The 23,815-nt window shown below is 33.8% G+C and overlaps 3 protein-coding genes across 13 annotated transcripts; 2 read left to right on the top strand and 1 right to left on the bottom strand.

Annotated features, from left to right (window-relative positions):
- Window positions 1-4,978: 4,978 nt before the first annotated feature.
- On the top strand, window positions 4,979-10,039 carry LOC101255915 (interactor of constitutive active ROPs 2, chloroplastic). 8 transcript variants are annotated; one of them, XM_010327714.4, is made up of 5 exons: window positions 4,979-5,154; window positions 7,021-7,106; window positions 7,763-7,943; window positions 8,072-9,731; window positions 9,830-10,039. In XM_010327714.4, the coding sequence occupies exons 2-4, from the start codon at window positions 7,087-7,089 to the stop codon at window positions 9,710-9,712; spliced, it is 1,842 nt and encodes a 613-aa protein (XP_010326016.1). In that variant the 5' UTR covers window positions 4,979-5,154; window positions 7,021-7,086; the 3' UTR covers window positions 9,713-9,731; window positions 9,830-10,039. The 8 variants fall into 8 exon arrangements, with proteins under 8 accessions (XP_010326016.1, XP_004246689.1, XP_004246688.1 ...); XM_069289238.1 differs by lacking the exon at window positions 4,979-5,154 and adding an exon at window positions 6,122-6,243; XM_069289237.1 differs by lacking the exon at window positions 4,979-5,154 and adding an exon at window positions 6,313-6,448.
- Window positions 10,040-11,165: 1,126 nt separating this feature from the next.
- Window positions 11,166-12,924, top strand: LOC101257002 (small ribosomal subunit protein uS12). The gene is made up of 4 exons (XM_004246645.5): window positions 11,166-11,308; window positions 12,180-12,335; window positions 12,418-12,544; window positions 12,629-12,924. Exons 1-4 carry the CDS (start codon window positions 11,304-11,306, stop codon window positions 12,767-12,769), a joined length of 429 nt encoding a protein of 142 aa, XP_004246693.1. The 5' UTR covers window positions 11,166-11,303; the 3' UTR covers window positions 12,770-12,924.
- A 1,060-nt stretch (window positions 12,925-13,984) lies between these two features.
- LOC101247653 (flocculation protein FLO11-like) lies at window positions 13,985-21,425 on the bottom strand. Of its 4 annotated transcripts, none has more exons than XM_069289232.1 (9): window positions 21,100-21,425; window positions 19,517-19,681; window positions 19,189-19,428; window positions 19,009-19,043; window positions 18,788-18,919; window positions 18,354-18,495; window positions 17,566-18,215; window positions 14,455-17,259; window positions 13,985-14,303 (listed from the first exon to the last, which is right to left on the bottom strand). In XM_069289232.1, exons 1-8 carry the CDS (start codon window positions 21,215-21,217, stop codon window positions 14,482-14,484), a joined length of 4,260 nt encoding a protein of 1,419 aa, XP_069145333.1. In that variant the 5' UTR covers window positions 21,218-21,425; the 3' UTR covers window positions 13,985-14,303; window positions 14,455-14,481. The 4 variants fall into 4 exon arrangements, with proteins under 4 accessions (XP_069145333.1, XP_069145332.1, XP_069145335.1 ...); XM_069289231.1 differs by having other exon boundaries at window positions 18,351-18,495; window positions 21,100-21,416; XM_069289234.1 differs by lacking the exon at window positions 21,100-21,425 and adding an exon at window positions 19,758-19,793.
- Window positions 21,426-23,815: the final 2,390 nt, after the last annotated feature.

Here is a 23,815-nt window from a genome sequence, read left to right as displayed (position 1 = left end):
ATTTTTAAAATTAAATATAATGACTACCCCTAAATTATCTAATCAAAGTGTAAAAAAAAAAAAATTCGAACATCTCATTCATTAAATTTTCAATTATTTGTCATGCATTTTTGGTTAATTCGATTTCGATGCAATAATACACGATCTATTATGATATAGATAGTCCGTCTCATATTATATATCATAATTTTCTTTTATATAATCCTTAGAAAATATTAATTATGTAGAATTTCTAACTATTTTTTTCATCATTGATATTTAAATTTTCTCTTTAAACAATCATAACATCACCCCATAATTAAGATGTTTGTGGTCTTAGAAAACATTTACTAGAATGGTTAAAAGTGAGAAAAATTAATTAATTTTATTTTGAATGTCTAAAATATCCAATAATTTGAAATAACTATTTTTTAAAAATCTAAATATAAACAACTATATTTAGTATTGAGTTTGTAAAACAATATTCTCTTTCCTTTTGAGAAGAACAATAAAAAATAAATTGTATCATTACATGTTTATTCAAAATTTTCAAATAGTCCTCAAATTTTTTTTCAAAAATAAAATAATTTATGCAATTTTAATATATAAAAATTTAAACTTTCATACCTTAATTTTTCTCTTTTAGCTCTTCTATTAATTTTCAAAACCTGTCTTTTTTCATTAAATATTCTTTTTGTTAGAATTCGAAATTAATCTTCGTCCATCTTGTTATTTTTACTATAGTCAAAATTGAAATTTGACTTAAATTAGTCAAATTTTTTTATATTTATTCCGATTTCAATTCAATTATAAATATTTAAGGGTGAGCTAAAATTTTTGAAAAAAATATATTATGTTGGTAGTTATTTTTCAAAAAAAAAAAAACATGTAACAATTTCGAATGATAATACAATTTGTAGGTAATATAATTTTCAATTATTAAAATCATTTGAAATGTTAATTTAATTGATTTTTCTATTCTATGCGAAAGATGAATGGGTGCCTTATTATTTATTTACCTCAAATTTTTTTCAGGTAAATCAAATAATTCACTAATTTTCTATAATATACATTTGCTATTTTTATTCATTCTCTAATTTTTTTAAAAAAAATTATAATAGTTTATCATATCTAAATTTTATTTTGAGTTTTGACATTTTATATGAAGCGATCTAACTCAATTTTAAACTAATCGATTTCAATATATACAAAAACTTTTACTAGTTTATGAACTAATTGCTTAGACACATACTAGTTTGCAATATTATAAATTTTATTCGATTTTAAACTTCGGATATATGAATTTGCCGCATACAGATACCTGTATTTCGAATGCATGTAGTCAAAATTAAGTGTAATTTATTTTAGATACAATGAATCTAAGTGAATTTACACGTATTTGTGATACATTAAAACATCTCACTTACCTCCTTCATTCCCCTCTCGCTCGCTACTCTCCTATCTATCTCGCATATCAGAGATCTCATATACATATGTCAAATACATGTATCTAGATTCAAAGACACATAGATAAATCTCATTCGCCTCTCTCCCAATAAATAAAAATTATAAAAATAGTCCTTGTTTGTTATTTTATGAAATTTTATTTGTAAAATTTTAAACTTCATAATAATGGCTACTTATCAAATTACATATTTATTGAATTTAAATTTTCTAAAATTAAAAATAGTAGACATATTTTTTTAGTTTTTCTCAGACACCAAAAAAGAATTTCTACAGAAAACATGAATATTAACTTTAAGAAGTAAAAACTTAAGCATTTATCATATCAAATTATAGGTTGAAAATTTTACTTTTTTCCAAATTGAGCCTAAAATGTTATTAGTTTCTAAATTATATCATATCAAATTATACTTAACATACAATTTTATAAAGACTTATCCAATGTAAAAATTTAAACATAAATGTCAAAGTTGAATATGTTTCTAAGCTATATTTAAAAATTTGTTACTTTTCTTATTTCATTTTTCATGATTTACTTTTCTTTTTAATCGGTCTTAAAAAGAACTATACATTTATATGTTTATTAATAATTTAATTTTAATATGTTCATTTTTCTTTTAATGAAATGATATAAATTGAGACAGGGAAAAGTAATGTATAAGAATAACAAAATTTTTTGCCCCAGCTAAGGCGGGACTATATGAACCTTAACCTGTCTCATCAGGTAGGATGGCTTCTCACCCAATCACTCGATGGAGAAAACGTTGATTTGTTGAATCCTTTTTTTCGTACCCAATTTCAAGTTCCTAATCAATTTGCCCTAATTGATAAAGGTGAGGAATTAATCAAATTAGAAAAGTATATCTACATTAGAAACGTTATTTTATTTGCTACTCGTTATTACATATAACACAGATGTTAATCATTTAGCCATTATGATTTGGAATATGGCGATAACGTAGGATGTTACAATCTAAAGTATCACTGAATAAAAAACTTAAGTACACATCCAGGAGCCATTGGACCAACTAAATTATTTATTCATTGAGTGTTCTATGTTAATTTTATACAAATACCTATCAATTTTTACATAGATATATATATTCCGTAACGAAGTTAATGGGTGCTCGAACACCCGGCGAACACCATGTGGGTCCACCTCTGGTCATTATGATAGGTTATATATATATTTTCTTTTTGCTCTTTTTACAATTTATTATCATAAAGTCAGTATCATCATACGTTCGAAAAACATGTTCCTATTAAGTAAAAAAGTTTTAATGAAGAGAAAGAATTGTTATCAAATCCTTAAACTTTACTTAGATTGAAAGCAACAAGCAATTATTTTTGTTAACTTTTGAAAAAAAATAAATCAATAACTATATCTAATATAATATATTGGACCATCAAGATTAAAAAGCTATGCATAATTTAGTTGGCAACTTGTTGAGTTGATAAGACACTTTTACAAACACTGTTTGTCGTTGAACACATGCAAATGTTTCACTAAAATGTTGTTTTGACAATTATTTTACTACTAATTAGTTTTCTTAATTTGCTATTATAGGACTTTTTGGATTGGGTCGAAGCTAATTAAATTTTATCAAAATATATATTAGTTATATATGGTTAAAATAATTTTATATATGTATATATAATAGATGTCGAACCTCCTTCGGATATTTCATGTGTCTATTTCTACAGATTTTGAACCTACTTATTGAAAGTACTGACTCCGCCTCTGTAGTCAGGGTGTCCAAGCGAACACCCTTCATATAAAAAATAATATCGTATATACAAGTAAAATAATACGTAAAATGGTTAGACAACTTATTTTAGACACCCTCAACATAGCAAAGTGTTATAGCATAGTAATTTGTGGTGCGTAGGAAACCTACAGGCTCAAGAGAAAAAACAATATTCTTCTTAGTAGCTTTTTCAATCTACTCCACGTAAAAACGTAAAATTTTTATCATAAAATATTTTAAAATTTAAATCTAAAATATCTAATAAAAATACAAAATATATATATATATATATATATATATATATATATTCAATTAAAATGAATCATATTTCAAATATTCAAACAATATTCACTTAAAAAAGAAGAGTTCACTTTCTCTACAATGATTGTGCAATTATACATATACTTCTCACTGTCAAATTTAATAGATCAATTTTAATTTTCTTGACCATCAAAGTGAAAAAAAAAAACAAAAAAAGACAAGTTATATAAATTTTAAAATAGAGTTACACTGTCAAAAAATCAAATAAATTGACTAGAAAACAAGAAGGAATCTAATCTAATAACTCCATATGTTTTGGATTTTTAGTAAAATGACATATTGGAAATTTCAGAGAGAAAAGTGGGACCAAGCCTGTGTTTATCGAGTATAAACATTTAATTAATTAATTTTGTCTTTGGATCCGTTTACTTTTACTTTTTTATTTTTTTTTAAAAAAATATATGACTTAGACTATGATCAAAATTTCAGAGACACACACTAACTAAACTAATATCTTATTACCCCTAAATTTATTTCTTTTTTTTTTGTAATTTTGTGTACCTTTTTTATTTACATGGCATCCAAATATCTCACATGCACCTCAGTTGCGTGGTGTCACGAAGTGTACACGTAAGACGAAAGGTGTATAAAATTGCAAAAAAGAGTTTACGAGGGTAATAAGATCCTAGTTTAGTCAAGGTGTGTCTCTGAAATTTCGATCATAGTTTAGGGAGGTACTTGTATATTTTTTCTTTTAAATTTTTACGCTTCTTAAAAGCAATGACTAGTATGAATATATTAACATACTAACCATCTTGGCATAATACGTAAATATGAATCTTAACTTTTACATCAGTTGTCGATTATGACCTTTAACTTTAGATGTGTACAAGTAGACAGTTAAACTTGTATAAAATTGAGCAAATGAACGCATTTGTCATACATGATACCGCTACATGACAACTTTGTCTCCTACATGACATTCTACGCGTATTATGTCATTTAGGACACTTGTGTCTACTTTTTCAATTTTGTACAAATTTAAGTGTATACTTGTGTACATTCAAAGTTGAAGGACATAGTTGTTCGTTGAAGCCAAGTTAAGCGTCATGTATTATGCCAGCTATCTATATGTTACGTCTTAGATCTTGAAAATTATTGGTTTTCATCTTAATATATGTAATGCAATTTGACTTGATATAGAATTTTGGAGAAAAAGAAAAGCCTTCGAAACTTATAGTTTAAAATAAGTAACATATTATTGTGTGGCTATAAATAATTACATTAAAGATAAAAACAAACGTTTAAATTGTTATTAGACATAGAAATATGTCATATAATTTTTTGAAACCGATTAAAAATTCACCAATAGAAATTTGAAATGAAGAAATATACTCGATATCTAAAAATAACAAGTAAAAATAAACGAAAAGATGGTATAATATTAAAATTCAAAACTTATTGAACATACAAAAGACAACCTTTTTTGAAATTGAAATATTACTATATTTTCTTTATTTTGACCAAAAACAAAAAACTATAGAGGGAGTGAGAGGAGAGTGAGAAAAATTAAAGAGAAATAGTGTGTGGTAGTGTTTTTCATGGGGAACTGTGTACACTATTACTCTCCTCTCCTTCTCAGGGGTTATTGTAAGCTAAAATCTTGAGCTCTTCACCTCACTTTTTTTCTCCTCTTTTAAGGGTATACTTCTTTTCTTGGAGCTTGAGTGAGTTTTTACTTTTTTTTTCTTTATTGAGAAATGTATGAATGACTTGTTTTTGGTTTTCATAAGAAGTTTCATTAGTCTAAGTTAACATCTTTCTGGTAAATTATAAGAGATTTTGAGGTTCTTGCAGATGTTCTTTCTTTAAAGTTTGAATCTTTTTCATGTTTCATGGTGTTAGTGTTGTTGTATTTGCTTAGACCATTGATTTCTCATGTGGGGTTGTTTCTTTTTTTGATAAAGTTTATGTCTTTGATGAAATATTGATTTGGTTTTACAATGTGGGATAGTTTTTGGGAAATATTAGCTGTTGGTTGTTAGACAGAGTTAGTGATAAGCTCCGCGTACACTCTAACCTCTCCAGACCCTACTGTTTGTGTTTACACAAGAAAACTTGAGTTTATCTTTCTGGTAATGTCAGATTGTTCATTTATTAATGTGTCATTGTTGTTCTTTTTGTTAAAGTTTGAATCTTTATCATGTTTTCATGGGTTTAGTGTATCTGTATTTGCTTAATTACTTGATTTTCTCGTGTGGGTTGGTTTCTTTGTTGATAAAGTTTCAGTCTTTGAGGAGATATTTGTTTGGTTTTACAATATGGGATGATTTTTTGGCTTCAAAGGCTTTGTCTATTGACTGTGTTCTGATGAAAGTGCTTTAATTTTTCTTCTTCTGTTTTTTTTCCCTTGCCTGTTTAGAGAGGAAAATGATGTGTTCTTTAGTTTCTTTAGATCTGTATAATTTTTCCCAAATATGGAAATAAAGAGAGATTACCATTATAATTGAAGTTTAGTTAATGAAAAATTGGAGCAAGTACCCAAAGCCTAACTAACTTTCTTCTTCTTGAAACATGACTTTCTGCTTTGCTATTGGGCTAAATGGTCCTATTTTGCTGTTTTCTCTTTGCAATATCTTCAAGGGTTGGAATTGTCTTTTCTCCTTTTATTTTTGGTTTCCCACCTAGTGTGTGGTGGCACTCCCAACATAATTTTCTCCATACTTAGGTCTCGAACTTGAGAACTTTGGTTAAGGGTGGAGCAGTCCCACCACGGACTGTACGACAACAAGTAGACATCTACTTTTTATCCTTGGGCAAATGTTGTTTAGTTAAAACAGAAATGTTCTTTTTTCTTATTGTCTTCTTGTTTCTGTTTTGGGGGTTTATTTTTATTCTCAAGTTTTGGCAACCTGCTGGTTGCTGAAGATATGTCCATTGAAGTAGGTTCTTTAGTTCATATGTTTCTTTGAAGTAATATAAAATAATAAAGATGGGTAAGTTTAGGAATCATTTCATCTTATTATGTCTGAGAAAGTCATTTGGTGATTACTATGTTTCCTGTCCACTTTTGAGATATTTGTTGCAATATGATTTCAAATGTCATTTTCTTATGCACCACATACTCGGTCTAAATCCACGAGTGGGGTATGGAAGGATAGACTGTACGCAAACCTTGCCCCTACCTCGTAGAGATGGAGATAGACTGTTTTCGACAGCCCCTCAGTTAAACTAAAGCATGTAAGAGCATGAGTAAAGATAAAGGAAAAGGAAAAAGTGGATACATGGCTTAAGTAATAATATTATTTTGTTTGCAACTTTTCTTTTCCTTTTTCGTTGTTTCTTTATTTTTCCATTGTAAGGTTTGGTTGGTGGAGTGGAGGTAGTTTATCTGGAGTTTCTTTGAAGGGACAGTGTTGTTTGTTTAGTTTGATTTCCGCTTTTGAGTATTTGATTAAAGTTTACATATACTTCATGAATCTTTATTTGTCTTTTGCATTTGTACATATATTAGAATTTCGTTCTCAGCCACGGAATCCTCTGAACTATTTCATGTGTTGTGGGTCAGGTGAACTTTAGTACAAAGCTCATTTAGTTTCTCATTTCTACATTTTGCTGCTGAGAGGAAATTGATATGCAGACACCAAAAGGAAGGTATTTTGCTTTGTTTGTCATCCAGTCTTCATGAGACCAGAACATTGATTTGTTTGTCATCCGTAAATGTAGATAAATTTGTCAGTTCAAGAGTGTTTCAACTAAATAAATTATCAACTACACTTTTTCATATTAAAGTGCAGTGCATTCATTCTCTAAGTCGAAGGAAATTGTTCGTCTAGAACTCAGTGGTCTTTTAGGCAAGAGTTAATACTGTTGAACTTTTGAAGAAATTTTTCTCGAAATGCTCGTAACTATACTATATCATGACATTCACATGGTATCGAGGTTGGAGATTGGCAGATCCATCTTTTTCTGTTAGGAAAAAAGAATTTAAGTGATGTGGCTTTGCAAGAAAGAAGTTAAAGCACTAGATCAGCTTAAGAAATGTCATATTAAAATTCTGTAACATATTAGTACTACTAATGAAATGGCTTTTAGACTCTTGATGTGTTCTAAATGAAGCCATTGGTGAAGTCTTCGTCAAAATATTTGGTGTGTTGTGCGATAAAAAGGAAACTTCACTTACATTATTAAAAATTACACGAATTGTACTTATTGGCGAGTCTGTACCGTCTATTTTGAGAAATAGAATATTATCATTATCTGCTCTAGTTGTTTAACTAACTTGTTCTCTTTCTCCCTTTCTGCTGAAGGACTGTTTCTGTGGAAGTGCCTCAAAGGATATCTGCTGCTACACTAAAGACAGCTCGAAAGCTCAGGACTCCAGGGTCAGATGTTGATTCTGTTTCATCTCCGAATCCAGCCAACAGGACACCTAAAGATAGGAGTCCGAAAGTTGTTTGTCGCCGGTCACCACGGAGTCCAGTGATAGAGGTGCTTGAGTTATGTTATGTGTAAAATGTGCTAGCCACTTGTTTCTGTTTCTAATTATTCGTTCTTTTCGCTGTTAAAGGTACTTATAATATTATTCTAATGCTCAATGTTCTAATTTGACAACATAGAAGAAGCGTCCTGTCAAAGCATCTGACTTGGAAACGCAGCTTGCTCAACTCCAAGATGAGCTAAAGAAGGCGAAGGACCAACTCAGTTCTTCTGAATCATTGAAGAAAAGGGCTCAACAGGATGCTGATGAAGCTAAAAAGCAGCTTGTGGTCATGTCAGGAAAGCTCGAGGACTCTAAGAAGCAGCTGCTTGATCTCTCAGATTCAGAAGAAGCTCGACTGCTGGAGTTGCGCAAGATATCACAGGATCGAGACCGAGCATGGCAATCTGAGCTTGAGGCTATCCAGAAGCAGCATGAGTTGGACTCTGCTGCTTTGGCCTCTGCCATGAATGAAATACAGAAACTTAAACTTCAGCTGGACCGAGTGGCTGATTGTGAAGCCGCTCAAGCTCATCATGCTGAGTCAGCTTATGTTGAGATACAAAGCTTAAGGATTGAACTTACAAAGACCCTTACATTGGTTGATAAACTGAGAAACCAGCTTAACGATAGCAAGGAATCTGAGGCTTGTTCATTTGAAGAAGTGAGCAAAGCTCAGATGCAGCTGGAAGTGGCCAAGATAACCGAGGATACTCTACGTTCTGAAGGTTTGAAAGCAATGGAGGCTTGCAGGACCTTGTCTTTGGAGTTGGAAAAATCAAAGGATCGAGTAGCTTCATTGGAGGAGCTTGTCAGAAAACTCCAGTCTGGTCCAGTAGACTCTTCCGAAAGTTCTGTAGCTGCTGAAGGAAACAGCTCAAATGTAGAAGCTGATAAACTAAACATTGAGCTGAGTACCATCCAAGTTGAGGTAAGTCAATTAAGAGCTGCTTTGGAGGATTCTGAGAGAAAGTATCAGGAAGAATACATCCAGAACACCTTGCAGACACGAAGTGCTTATGAACTGGTGGAGCGCACAAAATCCGAATCACTTCAGAGGGAGGCTGAATGGGAAAGAAAACTAAATGAAGCAAAATCGGAAGTGGAAGAGTTGAAAGAAAAACTGATGAATGTTGAAGCTCAACTTGTTGATATTTCAGATGTGAATAAGGGGCTAAGTCTGCATGTTGAGCAAATGCAGTCAACTGATAAAGAGTTTGAGTTAGCTGCTCAACTAAAGAACTCAGAGTCAGTTTTGGGAGATCTGAGAGAAAATCTATTAGATAAAGAGACAGAGTTGCTGAGTCTTATGGAGGAGAATGAACAGTTGAAGTCGGAAATCAGTAAGAGGGAATCGGAGAGTACCAAAGTTAACAACGAGGCACTTGCCTTAGTAGAAGAAGCAAAAACTGCAGAAAGAGAGGCCCTGATGAAGCTGGGAGATTTGACGGAGGAAGCAGACAAAAGCAGCAGAAAGGTAACTCGTGTCACTGACGAGCTGAATGCAGCACAGGCTGCAAACTCGGAGATCGAAACCGAGCTAAGGAGGTTAAAAGTGCAATGTGATCAATGGAGGAAGGCTGCTGAAGCAGCTGCATCTATGCTTTCAACTGGAAACAACGGGAAATATGTCGAGAGAACAGGTTCTTTAGACTACCACACTATCGGTGGAAAGCTTGGTTCACCACTCTTGGATGACTTGGATGATGACTCGCCAAAGAAGAAGAACAACAACATGTTGAAGAAACTCGGTTTTTTATTGAAAAAGGGACAGAAGTAAATAATGCGCTATCGTGCAGGTTGCTTTCACATGATCATTGTTCCAATTCTTCAGTAATCTTGATCATGTAAACATTTTTCATCATTTGTTAATAAATCTACTAAGTTTCCTTCTCAGGACTTGCTGAGCTGATTCAGCCTTCATGGAATTAATCGTTTTCGCGGATTTTTGTATAGCTGTTTGGAAATCTCCAGTTTGTATGGCAATTGTTATTTTTAGATACAGACTGTTGTATTTTCCAAGTATTTGTTGCAAGTGTAATGATAGCTATGAGAGATGATTAATGGTAAAATTTGCTCTTTCATGTCATAGATGACATTTTTTTTATCTATCTTTGCTGTGTAGAGTCCCACATTGGCCCTTTTAGTGGATGAGTGGTGTCTTTGATATGACTTGAGCTGATTTTCACATCTCGAATTAGTTTTTGGGTTGAATTTAACCTAATATTCATTTTTTAATATAATACCACAGAGCAGGACTCATCTCAATTCTCGGTTCTAATATCGCGTTTCCATATTAATTTGTTTACGTGTCATATGTCCAACCACAAGTGTATGAAGGGGTGTTAAGAGTCTCACATCCGCCCTTTAAGGGATAGACAGGGTAATTTTCACAAGTCATCTTTTGAGTCATTTCAATTCTCGATTCTAATATTGTGTTTCTACATTAATTTGTTTACGTGTCATATGTCCAACCACAAGCGTGTGGAGGGGTGTAAATAGTCTCACATCGTCCCTTTAAGAGATAGATAGGGTAATTAATTCTCACTAGTCATCTTTTGAATTAATTTTTGAGGTTAAGTTTAACTCAAAATTTAATTTTCTACCTAAACTAACACTAAGTAAGTATCAATGTTGAATTGTTGATAGTTGACGTGCGTTTTAACTTTTAATAAACATTTAGTGATAATTCAGATAGAAAATTCATACACTAATATTATAATTGAGATATGGAGCTCAAATAATTATGATACTTTAGTCTTTGTTTACTTGTACTTTGTGATTTTTTGATTTGTTTTTACGTTGTTACTTGTTAGCAATTATTTTGGCTATTTTATTATAAATTTAAAGCCATGAAAGGTAAAAATTAAAGACCAACGACCTTATGACAAAAATTCAAGGGAAAATTACATTGTTAAGTAAACATAAATAAATTAATTAGTCACCATAGGTATAGTTTTACTTAATTACCACTCACGGTCAACATTCAGTTATAATTACATGGATTGAGTTTTCGAATTTGTATAATTTTCGATCGTTTATATCAATCGGAATTCGTATAACTATTTAAAGTTCAAATGTTTGTATTGGTATAAACTCGTTATGTCGAATTTATACAACAATAGTTCAATTATACAAAGGTACCCACGAATTAAACTGTAGCTACATCCCGTAAATATGTAAGCCTAATGACCCAATTATTTTCAAATTGGGCCCAAATATTTGATCCGAACAATTTTATCAGCCCAAATGTAACCCTCTTTGTATATATATATATAGTCCCAAAATTCTCAGAATTAGGGTTTTATTAGGCGGCAGACTCTTCTTCTTCAACCTCTGTAAACCGGAGTAGTCATCTTCAATCAGCAATCATGGGGTATGCATTATTTTTCCTTTGAAATTTTATACTGAACTTATTTTCTTGTGAAACATTTTTAAATTTTGTGTTTTTATCAACCAATTTTCTTAGTTTTTGATAATTGTTTGGTCAAGTACTAGTGTGATTGTTTATAGTAGTGAAATCTATGTGTTTAAGAGCTTTTTTTTCTTCATTTGGGTGTGTGGGTTTTATTCAAAAATGGAACTTTTTTATAGTTAATTATCTTAAAGGGGCCATTTTGATCAATTTTGCTGAGTGTTTTTGAATAATTGAGATTATAGGATAGGTGAAGTTGTAATTTGTAATGACTGTAAAGAAGTGGACTTGAAATGGGGGTTTGGCGTTGGGGGCAGCGGCGGATCCAAGATTTTCATTTCACGGTAGAGGTTCGAAAAATAAAAATATAGTGCATAAGATTTGAACTTTGAATCTCTAGTTGATCTTTGAACTTATAGACGACTGCGCAAACTTCTAGTTTTGTGTTCAGTGATTCAGAATATATATATATAGGGGGTTGGATGGATTCATATAGCTGACTCTAACTAATCTGAGATTTAGCTATAGTTAATTCATATAGCTGACTCTAACTAATCTGTGGTGGTTTGCCTTCTCATCCAATTTGAGATCGGCCAGATGGGCTTTTGCTTTGTTTACTCGTCCAAAATGGACAGTTCACATGTTCTTGAACAAAATTAGTAACATCTTCCATGAGTTAACTGATAGAGAATTGATGTGCTGCTCGAGTTCTAAGCTAGGATTCTGATATTGTGTCATATCATTTGTCATCCAAATGATGAGTAATATCCTTGGTGGGAATCACAGTAATGTATTTCCTACTAACTAACTCCTGACATGGTTAAAAACACAGGAAGACACGTGGAATGGGAGCTGGACGCAAGCTGAAGTCCCACCGCAGAAGACAAAGGTGGGCTGACAAGTCCTACAAGAAGTCCCATCTTGGTAACGAATGGAAGAAGCCATTTGCTGGATCTTCCCATGCTAAAGGCATTGTGCTCGAGAAGATGTACGTTCATCTTTCTGCTTACATATCTCAAAAACATCTATAATTGTATCTAACCTGTGAAGTTACTAATATGTGTTTGCAGAGGTATTGAGGCTAAACAGCCAAATTCTGCTATTCGTAAATGTGCTAGGGTTCAACTCATCAAGAATGGGAAAAAGATTGCTGCTTTTGTCCCTAATGATGGTTGCTTGAACTACATCGAAGAAAACGTGAGTCTTTTGCTCTTACATGTGTAGACTGTTTTGCATTTTTCTGGGGTAACGTACTGACCTTACGAGTTCTTGATTTTGCAGGATGAAGTGCTGATTGCTGGATTTGGTCGTAAAGGTCACGCCGTGGGAGATATTCCCGGAGTTCGTTTCAAGGTGGTGAAGGTTTCTGGTGTCTCTCTTCTAGCTCTCTTCAAGGAGAAGAAGGAGAAGCCAAGATCTTAATTTATCTCCTCTCTTTCTTTTTTTTTGCAAAAATACCCTCGAGCCTGCAATGGACTTTTAGCTTGTATTCAAGTTATTATTTTGTCAACTTCTATTTAATTAGACATTGTACTGGAATTTTGGTTCATTAATTTTGAGTTCGAATGTTACCTTAATGTGCCATCCAACAGAAAATTGGTCTCTAGTTTGTGTGTATTTCTTGTATGCTTGCTTTGATACACAAGTCAAGTAAATTATACAGAGAAAAGTTAGACTGCATAGCTTAGGTGTGTAATTGATAATTTCACCACACTTTGGTGTGTTTTCATGTGATTGGTCTCGAATGAGATGGGACACAAGAGGGACAAGAGTTACAGTAGGGCTGTTCAAAATCGAACCGAAATTGATAAGTCGAACTGATAAAAAAGTTATTGGTTTATATTATTAAGTTATTGGTTTAGTGGTTTTGATGACGGTTTTGATTTTTTTTGGTATCGGTTCTTAACGGTTTAAAGTTTTTTCTTAACGGGTTGACCGATAACCTGATAATAATAATATTTATACCATATTGTATATAAAGTCCTCGACTTAGAGTTTAATTTCCTACTTTTATTTTTGGTTGTTTCAAATACTTGATTATTCTACAATGTAAAAGTGTTTGCTTTTGAGCAAGATGTAACTTGTGAACTCAAGTGCATGATTTATTTGGTTAGTCACCTTGTTTCCAAGTGATTTTCAATGTTTTTTCTTTTGTGTCACAAATTTTAACGGTTAAACCGATAACCGAACCGATATTGATCAAAGATCGATAAACCAATAACCGATAAACCAATATCTTAATGGCATCTCTACAAATCGATAATCAATAAGCCAACCCGATAAACTTCAAAATCGAACCGAACCGACCGATACACAGCCCTAAGTTACAGTCAGAAGGTAATTGACGATAAGGCAAGGTCTCTCAGTGTTAAGTACATAAGCTTGATGTGTTTGATGAGTTGAAAAAAATATTTATTCGCATTCAATATTGGTAACATACTGAGTAACTTAAATACATGAATCGTTGAAAGTTGATATGATTGGTCTAATAAGTGGAAATACTTGCCAGTATTAACACAGCAATTTTACTTAGCATGGACTCTTCCATATCGATACAGCATATGTTTGACATTGTTTAAGAGTTCGAGCAAGACAGCAAGATATCCACATGCAACGTGATATTTATACAGCAATACATGAAAATCAAAACATTGCATTTATCAGACAATCTCCAATGAGTGTAGGAAAACATGTGCTTACTGATAGCAGTTTTCTTGAATCTAGTGAGGTTTTGACTGTAATTCTTCTTACATATAAAGACATCCAAGGTTTTTACATTCATGTAATACACATATCAGTACTTACACAGACATATGTTCTCAAAAACCTTGATCTTAGCTCAACGCAAAAAGAAAAAAAAAGCATGCATCACTTAAGCCTTCGTCATGTGTGCTATACAAACGTGATGCTTTTGCCACCCCCGGAAGCTAGCCTTGTTCTTGAAGCCTAACAATCTCTGAAGATCAAAGTTTGCGCGAAATTAGCACATCAATACACCAATTTATAAAACGCAAAAGAGGTTAAAGGTTAAGTTTTTCAGAGAAGTTCACTACATTTGGGAGAAAGATCTTTTCATGATAATATCAGGATAGAAACACATCTGTTACCTTGCAATGAAGCATGCTTGGCTATCCTCATAAATTGTTGTTCTCTTTATGATCGATTTGCAAAGAAGGCAAATCTAAATCAGTCTTCCCAACTACATGTCCAGCTCCTTCACAAAAATCAAGACAATCACCGGAAGAATTCTTGACAGCAAAGGGGATCCTTCTAACTGCTGTCTGAGGGGTATTTAGTGACAAATAGGCCAATTTGTTCATTAGAGATTCAACCTTATTGCTAAATGGGGTCATGCTGACTTCTTCTACCTGACTGTTTGATTGGTCCGCTTGATTTGCGCACACATATTTCTTTGCATTTGTTTTCTCAGGAGTATTCAAATCATCCTTGACATCTACTCTACCTTCATCACCTCTGAAAGTTGAGTCATATTCTCTCTCGACATGATCAGTCCTGGTATGTTTGAGGTCACCATTTACATCATCCTCCAGGTTCATCTCATCCATCTGGCTAGGCATGTCCAAATTATAACCATTTTCATTATCCTCCAGGTTCATCTCATTCATCTGGCTAGGCACGTCCAAATTATAATTACCATTGCACTGAACACCTACTCCATCTTCATCCTCTGTTTGACACCGTCTAATGTTTTCAGTAATAGAAACCTCAACAGGCTTGATGTCAATCTTCTCAATAGTATCCAAGTTCATTTCATTCTCCATAACACCTTGTTTTTGACCCTTAATTGCAGCCAAACCAGCCGGATCATTGTTCAAAACACTGTGATTTTCGCTCTCAATCGCAGCAAAACCATCACCTGGAACATCTTCAACTGTATCAGGTCCTTCAGCCACAAAGTCCTTATTGTTCAAAGTACTTGCTACTCTTTGGCTTTCACTCTTAATGATAACTGTATCATTGTTCAAAGTGACTTGGTTTTCACTCTTCATTACAACCAAACCATCACCTGCAACATGTTCAACTGTGACGGGCTCATCAGCCACAACTTCCTCTATTCTTTGGTGTTCACTCATGATCACATCTGTATCATTAGTCACAATGACTTGATTTTCACTCTTAATTGCAACCAAACCATTACCTGCGACGTGTTCAACTGTGTCAGGTTCATCGGCGACAACTTCCTCTATTCTCTGGTGTTCACTGTTAATCACATTTGTATCATTGTTCATAGTGACTTTATTTTCGGTCTTAATTGCAACCAAACCATCACATGCAACGTGTTCAACTGTGTCAGGTTCATCGGCTACAACTTCCTCTAGTCTTAGGTATTCACTTTTAATCACATTTGTATCATTCTTCACAATGACTTCATTTTCACTCTCAATTGCAAACAAAGCATCACCTGCTATATGTTCAACTGCTTCTGGCACTTCCGCCACAACTTCATTGTTCAAAGTGTTTGCTATTATTTGGTTTTCACTCTTAATCTCGTGAATATCATTGTTATCAATGACTTGCTGTTCACTCTTAATTGCAACCAAACCATCATCTGCAACATGTTCAACTGTATCAGGTCCTTCAGCCACAACTTCCTCATTGTTCAATATAGCCGCAACCAAACTAGCATCTGCAGCATGCTCAACTGTATCAGATCCTTCGGCTACAACTTCTTCATTGTTCAATATAGCTGCAACCAAACTATAATCTGCAACATGTTCAACTGTAACAGGTCCTTCAGGCACAACTTCCTCATTGTTCAATATAGTTGACACCAAACTAGCATCTGCAACATGATCAACTGTACCAGATCCTTCGGCTACAACTTCCTCATTGTTCAATATAGCTGTAACCAAACTAACATCTGCAACATGCTCAACTGTATCAAATCCTTTGGCCACAACTTCCTCATTGTTCAATATAGCTGCAACCAAACTATCATCTGCAACATGTTCAACTGTACCAGGTCCTTCAGCCAAAACTTCCTCATTGTTCAATATAGCCGCAACCAAACTAGCATCTGCAACATGCTCAACTGTATCAGATCCTTTGGCTACAACTTCCCCATTGTTCAATATAGCTGCAAGCAAACTGGCATCTGCAACATGTTCAACTGTATCAGGTCCTTCGGCCACAACTTCCTCATTGTTCAATTTACTTGCTATTCCTTGGATTTCACTCATACTTGAAACCAAAGAGACAACTTCCTCATTGTTCAATATACTTGCTGTACCTTGGTTTTCACTCTTAGTTGCAACCAAGCTAGCATCTGCAACATGCTCAACTGTATCACGTCCTTCAGCCATATCTTCCTCACTGTTCAAAGCACTTGCTATGCCTTGGTTTTCACCCTGAGTTGCAACCCAACCAGCACTTTGGATGTGTTCAAATGGATCAGGTTCTTCTGCCAGAACATCGATATTTGCTCCACTTATTTCATGTTGAACTTCAAGAGATAACTCAGGAATAAGAGTAATATCACTTGGACCACCAATGTGATTATCTGAAACATTTGACTTGTCTGAAGAAGATGCAGGAGAGCGGTGTTTCAGAGTTTCAGGCTTTTTATTTGCCCTAAGAGGGACCCTCACACTCTTGGCTATTGTGTTTGAGTTTCCTTTTGGGCTACAGACGATAGTTTCAGTTTTGGGCACTGGACTAGCTGAACTGGATTGAGTGCCAGAGTGATTATCTGAAATATTTGACTTGTCTGAAGAAGATAAAGGAGAGAGGTGTTTCAGAGTTTCAGGCTTTCTGTTTGCCCTCAGTGGAACTTTTACACTCTTAGCTTTAGTGTTTGAGTTTACTTTAGGGCTACAGATGGTAGCTTCCTTCTTGTACAGTGCAGTAGACGGATTGGAATGAGTACCATTAGGAGTGCGGACTGCCTTCACCTGCATAACAGTAAGCTTTAACATTAAAATTTGGAAGTACACTGAGATTCAAGAATTACGAAGATTGTTACTAGTAACATAAGATACTTTCATGAAGCTGCCAGAAAATGGCCTTGACTATATGAAAGTCCTGCACTCGGTAATCATTTTTTCCAAACAAAAAAAAATCAGCAAACTTAAATACACCTATTTTCTTTCCACTTGGTAATGATCTTATCATCATAATACTTGATGCTTTCATCACATAAAGCATTTCTAATTCAAGGACATGAAAATAGATCCATATAAAAAGAACACTAAACTGACCCCATCAAAGTAACCCATCTTCGGGGATGGCATGCGCAATCCTGTTGGTTTCATCATAGAGGCTGGACGAGAAACTGAGCCTGCTTGCTTTGAACTCTCTCTAGGTAAAGTTGTTCCCCTAATCTCGGGCTTATCTGACTTCTGATCAATTAATTGATTGTTTATATCCAAAGCTGAGGTGTCACTATCAAAAGATCTGCAGGAGCTGGTGTCAAAGCTAGTCCTTAACTTGCTTGACCTTTGGATCGCAGAAGATGATGATGATACAGAAGACCACTCACTAATAGAACTAGCAGGCGATATATTTGCGTTGATCTTCGAAGACATCAGATAAGCTGAGACAGCAGAATTCCCAGATGGTAGTTTACTCTTCACCGCGGCTTTTGAAGGGGTTTTGAGTTTTGCACTTGCAGAAGGTTGGGCAATAGGTTTGCTATCAATCTTTCTCCTCACTACAGGAATTGAAGACTTAGCTGTCTTGTCAGATGAAGTACTTCCAGAACTATCACTTGAAGATCTTATTGCATGCATTTTCATTGCAGGTGAAGATCCCACAGAAGATGGCTTCATCGATGTAGCAGGTTTGGGCAACACCCTACTGGTTTTATTTAAGGCAGATGCTTTTGGTGTCTGAGCCCCTCTAACAGAAGCTGCAATATACCATTAAACTATCTAGGTCAGAAGAAATGTTTAAGAAATTGTTACAAACCATAAATGATTGAAGACGGCTATTACTCATCCTTTACTCAGAAATTAATCCAAAATTTAACAAAGTCTTTTACCACTACCTGTACTGATTTTCATGCTGTCATTATCTGATTTGACTCGTGTGATATCCAAAGAAGCCCTTTTGGATGCATAAACAGGTTGCAACTTTGTGTTAACTTTTGGAGGCTTTAATGATGCTACACTTGTCGTTCTACTGATAGACTTCATTAACCAATAAAAAGCAATGTCAGTAAAATATCAGAAGTCCCAATTCTTTTGCTAATCAACCAATACTTTAAAAGACTACAGCTAGCAGACTGAAAAAAGGGAAAATTGAAGATGAATGATCATATTTTCGTTAAATATAAGGAATTTTTTTTAATTGGCTATAGAAAAGAAAATATGGGGAAAACAGTATTCTAAACCAAAGGGAAATATGAAAATATGATGACCCTGTAAGGAATATTGTTTGAGCTGACTAATAGAAATGAAACTTCAAAGACAAATTACATGCCTGTGTGACTTGTGCCTTATCCTGGTTCAACCCTTTACCCAATCTTTGTGTTCCAGTAATTTGCTTTGGCTGACTTTTGGGTATCCCAGCTTGTGCTCCACTAGTTCTTTTTGGAGCAATTATTGGCTTCATCTGACATTAGAGAATATAGACAATAATTGTTAATAAATATAGAGAAGTAACTAAATTTTCAATTGTCATCTCTACAAAATTAAACTTACCCTATCTTTTGAAGCAAGATCCACTTTCTTTGCCGCTGTAAAAAAGATTAATATTAGATTGGAATAATGTGCGAGAAATATGCATATCTCTTATGATGATTGAAACTTCAACTCAAAAGAAATCTGACCCTATAGGAAGTAACCCTTCTCCACTCCCGCTCCCAAATACTATTAACTTACAAGAATTAGCTACATTATCTGTCTTTGCAGATAAATCCCCACTAGTTGGAATGGCCACCTTCTGGATTGAGGCTCTTATATCTCCAAATAACTCTGATTCAATATGTTCTAGTGTCAAATTATCACTTTCCAACGTGGAAATTGAATCAAGTGATTGTCGTACATCCTCCTCAATCATAGGTAAAGTTTGTTTATCACCTCCCTTAATCATGCAGGACAACTCATCGGCATCAAGCACACCTGAATATGTTGTTATAGTAATCTTGAGTTTGCAGTACAGGATTAGATAAATAAATCCCCCTTAATACAAACTATAAACAAAAGCTACCTGCATCTGTAAAGAAAGCACTATCCCAAGCTAAACTTTTGCGCAAATTGACCTTTCCTTTTCTTCTGGCCTTCTCAGGTTCCTTCGACTCATGCAGCTGAGGGAACTGCTCATCATTGTTACCTTTACCAGCCATGTCCATTCCCTCTTGAATATTAATAGCTCCTGAAAACACCAAGATTCTAGCCTCAGTCTGGTTTGCTAAACAGCACAAAACGAAAATAATTCAACCACAATGTACCATTTCATGTATGCAGATGTAGCTTAGTACCACTATCTGAACACAGATCAAAAAAGAAACGAATTGAAGCAGCATAAGCAAAATAAGAAGTTTATTACTCTAATAAATTATCATAAAAACCGAGGAGAGTGAAAAGGTCCACCTTTGAGGCTTTATCGAGAAAGTTAAGCCACTCTAAATCTCCATCAGGAAACAACAACTCTAGCTATTCTTTAAGTTCTTTCAGTAAAGAGTTCCACATACTAGAAAAGATCCAAATAGAGTTGAACAACGTAACAATGCACGGGCATAATTATAACAGGGTCAGGATATTCCCATCTTTAGTATCAGATGTAAGGGCTTCCCCTCATCCAGCTCTCTACAGGGTAATCTCCACTAGCTGCTTCATAAAAGGTCAGCATCCTTTTTCATTATGAGTTAAATGAGCTAAATGGGTCCATTCCCACATTAAATGATTATAATTCAGAGACATACCAAATACAAAAAAGAAATAACACTCCATGAGCACTTTAATTCATGGGCCATCAATCAAATAGGATAAAAAGATTACTTCTTTTCCAACAAAACTACTATCAAAAGCTCAGAAAAGCATGTCTAAATCCCTCTTAAGTACTTCTCAGCCCCCAGCACGGCTCAGAAGTTTAAGGAATAAACATGCATGAAACCCAAACTAATAAACTCCAAAAAGATCTATATCAACCTCAAGCTACTTAGTCACTTTTTTCTATCAGCGATTTCTTCCTTCAATTTATTTGAGGTGGGATCGATCAACCTGGAAATTCCTGATACTCCACACATTCATTCAAATGAAATCACATTAAACAGCCAAAGGGTGCGAGAAAACTCAATTTATTCCAGATCTTCACATACCCATTGTAATCCCACAAGTAGTGACGGGGGGAAGGTAGAGTATACATGTACTTTACCCCTACTTAGAGAGGTTATACCCTCGAATAAAGCTACTCTTTTTATTCAATAGTTCAAACACTAAACAAAGTATCAAAAACTAGTAACAAAGTAAACAAAATCCACAACTGAATAATTGAATTCATTAAAAACCCAAAAGGGTAACAAGCTAATTTCCCTTCTTTTTCCAGATCTTGTCAGAAAGACTATATTTTTCTCTAATCCCACAGTTTCAAATCAATCCAAAACAGCTCCTATATCACCCAAATTAGGGTAAAATCTGCATACACACTACCGTCCTCATACCTTACACTAGGTATATAATCATTGTTGTAATTTCAAGACTAAACAAAGAAGAAAAAAAACAGGTTTTTAAACAAAACTAACAACTAAAATCAACAATCACCCATGAAAAAAAAAATGGAACAGCAAAAACCTGAAGATGGGTATTCTTCAAGACCCCAAGAAGGAAGAGGAGAAGATGAATTTCCGATAAGATTGTCATTTTCCGATGAGAAATCAATAAGACTAAACTCATTCACTTCAAGATCCATTTTTTTCACTCTTTTCAATGAACCCCAGCAGTACAAATCCAAGCTAAAATTTGATTTTGAATCTGAATTTGATTTCAAATTTGAATGGAAAAGGGGATAAAGGGGTTTCTGAGAGAAAAAAAAAAAGTGCGATGATAGAAATGGGAGCGCTACAGCCAAAGAGGGAATATATTTTTTTTTTGAATTGCTAACAAAGCGGTTTTTCAAAAGAATTGGTGGAAATGAAAAAAAAAATGAAATTTAATATTTTCACTAGCCGTTTGGACTTTGGACCAATCATCCTCGGTTCGTTTCGTTTCAATTTATTTAAATCTAAGTTTTATTTTTTATTTGTGGCGATTTTCTAATTTTGACTTTTGGTACAATATATTTAAGGTTATGAGATTAGTTGACATTTTATTGTATTGGTAATCTTTTCTATTTTCTTAAATTTTATGTGAAGTTAAAATAAGCCAAATAAATTAAAACGGAAAGAATACATTTTGAAATATTGACGATCGAGAACTTTTGCACGTAATCACTCAAAAAATAGTTTAATTACACTTTAAAGTTGTAGTTTGTTAATTATGATTGGTAGCTACAAGTTATAGAGAGAAGAGTGACGATCGAGATTGAAAGATGGAAGAGAGAGTCGAGCTAGAGAGGACAGAAAGTAGAGAGAGGTGAATTGAATATATCTGTCATATTTATAACTGATTACAATATGTATTTATATTTGTATCTATGTCATATAAGTGGTGTGTGTATAGTTTATATTTGTATATATATATATAAATTATAATTATCTTGAACTCAATTTTTTTTCTTTCACCTATCTACATTTTGTTTGGTGTTACTTATGTTTAACAATTATATAATTGAAATAGATCTATAAGATCAAAAATGGCAAAGATATAATTTCATATCATATGTTGAATTTGTGTGATAATTTCAGCTTAAAAAAAACAAATTAAAAAAAAAACATGATATAATATTTGATGACACTAATTCACAAACTATGGAATTAAATCAAATTACCGAAGATCATTCATGCCACATCTTTTATTATTATTCTCGTTATCTTCTAAATTTTACTAACAAAGATTTTTATGGTCACACACGTATTATTATTGATTTGCGATATCGATATCGATTTCGAAAGTGTGTGGAAAGCATCATTTTAGTTTACAACACGCCATCTATGCATGTAAATTCACTGATTCGACTTATTCAAATTTGTAAGGCCTCGCGCAGAGTGTCCTTAAAGGAGGAATGTCATATATAAGGTTCGAAGTCAAGACATCTAATTTACGAGTGCGTGATGTTGGTCTAATAGCCTTCTAGTAGAAACAACATTTACAATTTCTTCTAATTGAGCAGCTTTTGTTGTCCCTCTCCATCTAACCTAAATCTCCTATCATTATTGTGTTTCCCAGGTTCAAATTCGAGACCTCTTAGTTGATCACAAATAAATCGTCATGATGATCATAATGATGGTATAACCCAAGTTGGCGGACAAGAACGACTCAGTGATAATTCAGGATAAAAAGATTCAATACTTCCATCTTCAAGATTGTAAGCCCCTGTGTTTTTTCCACCGCCACATTCCAAAAAAAATAGTTCTCTTCAAACCAATCGTCAGTAAAATATATATGATTAGGCTCAGCTCCGATAACTTTAGGGGAATCAATGAAAGACCCAAAAAAAATAGTTGAATCTCCCAAGTTGTTAATCTCTTTGAACTTACCTTCCACTGCATCTAATTCATATACTTCACATTTATAAGTGTCCACACCATCTTCAACATCTGGACGGTTTCTACCAAATCGAACAAGTAGTAATAATGCATCATTTACCTCAACAAGATAGTATTGAACATTACCTTGTCAAAACAAGTCACGATTATCGTCAAGATGAATCAAGCGCGATTCTACGCGTGGTTCAGGACCATCTTGAACATCAATGATACCTATTTCAGCGCCCCAATAAACAAGATAGAATCGACTCTTGTAGTAAATCATATAGCAGACTCCACCGATTTTCGAATTCAGTCCAATTAGTATCTCCAGGTCGCGAAAAAGCTAAATGATTAACATATGTGTTATATGCAATGACAAGTACATAATCTGATGTAAACAAAGGACTGACAGATAAAATAGCATTTCGATGTAACATATTCCTTTATTTCTTCATCCTCCTCTTCTCCTAAACCTTAAACCTATAAAGGAGTTAAGACAAATTGATTCGGAAGTTGAATTTGGGTACTAGAGAAAGGATTCAACAAACTGACCTCTTTTCCGTCTAATGATTGGATGAGAAGCCATCCCATCTGATCAGATGGGAATCATTCTATGAGAAGCCATCCCATCTGATCAGATGGGAATCATTCTCGGCCTTTAGCCTCGGGGAGGTACAATCTCCCCCCATGAACATGAAAACTATTAAAATTCCCTCATCTCTTAAATATAATCTGGGCCAAATGAGATTATAGCAAGTCATAGATAAGGTATATGCATATTCTAAGACACCACGTTAAGAAATTACATATCTCACGGATGCATGTCAGCTTCTCCAAAAGTAGTGTATTTTTGAAGAATCCGACAGAGATGCAACATCAAA

The sequence above is a fragment of the Solanum lycopersicum genome, chromosome 9, assembly GCF_036512215.1.
Source record: "Solanum lycopersicum chromosome 9, SLM_r2.1".
In the NCBI taxonomy this organism is placed as follows: domain Eukaryota; kingdom Viridiplantae; phylum Streptophyta; class Magnoliopsida; order Solanales; family Solanaceae; genus Solanum; species Solanum lycopersicum.
Note: the sequence above shows the minus strand (reverse complement) of the source record. Positions and strands in the feature narration are given on the sequence as shown.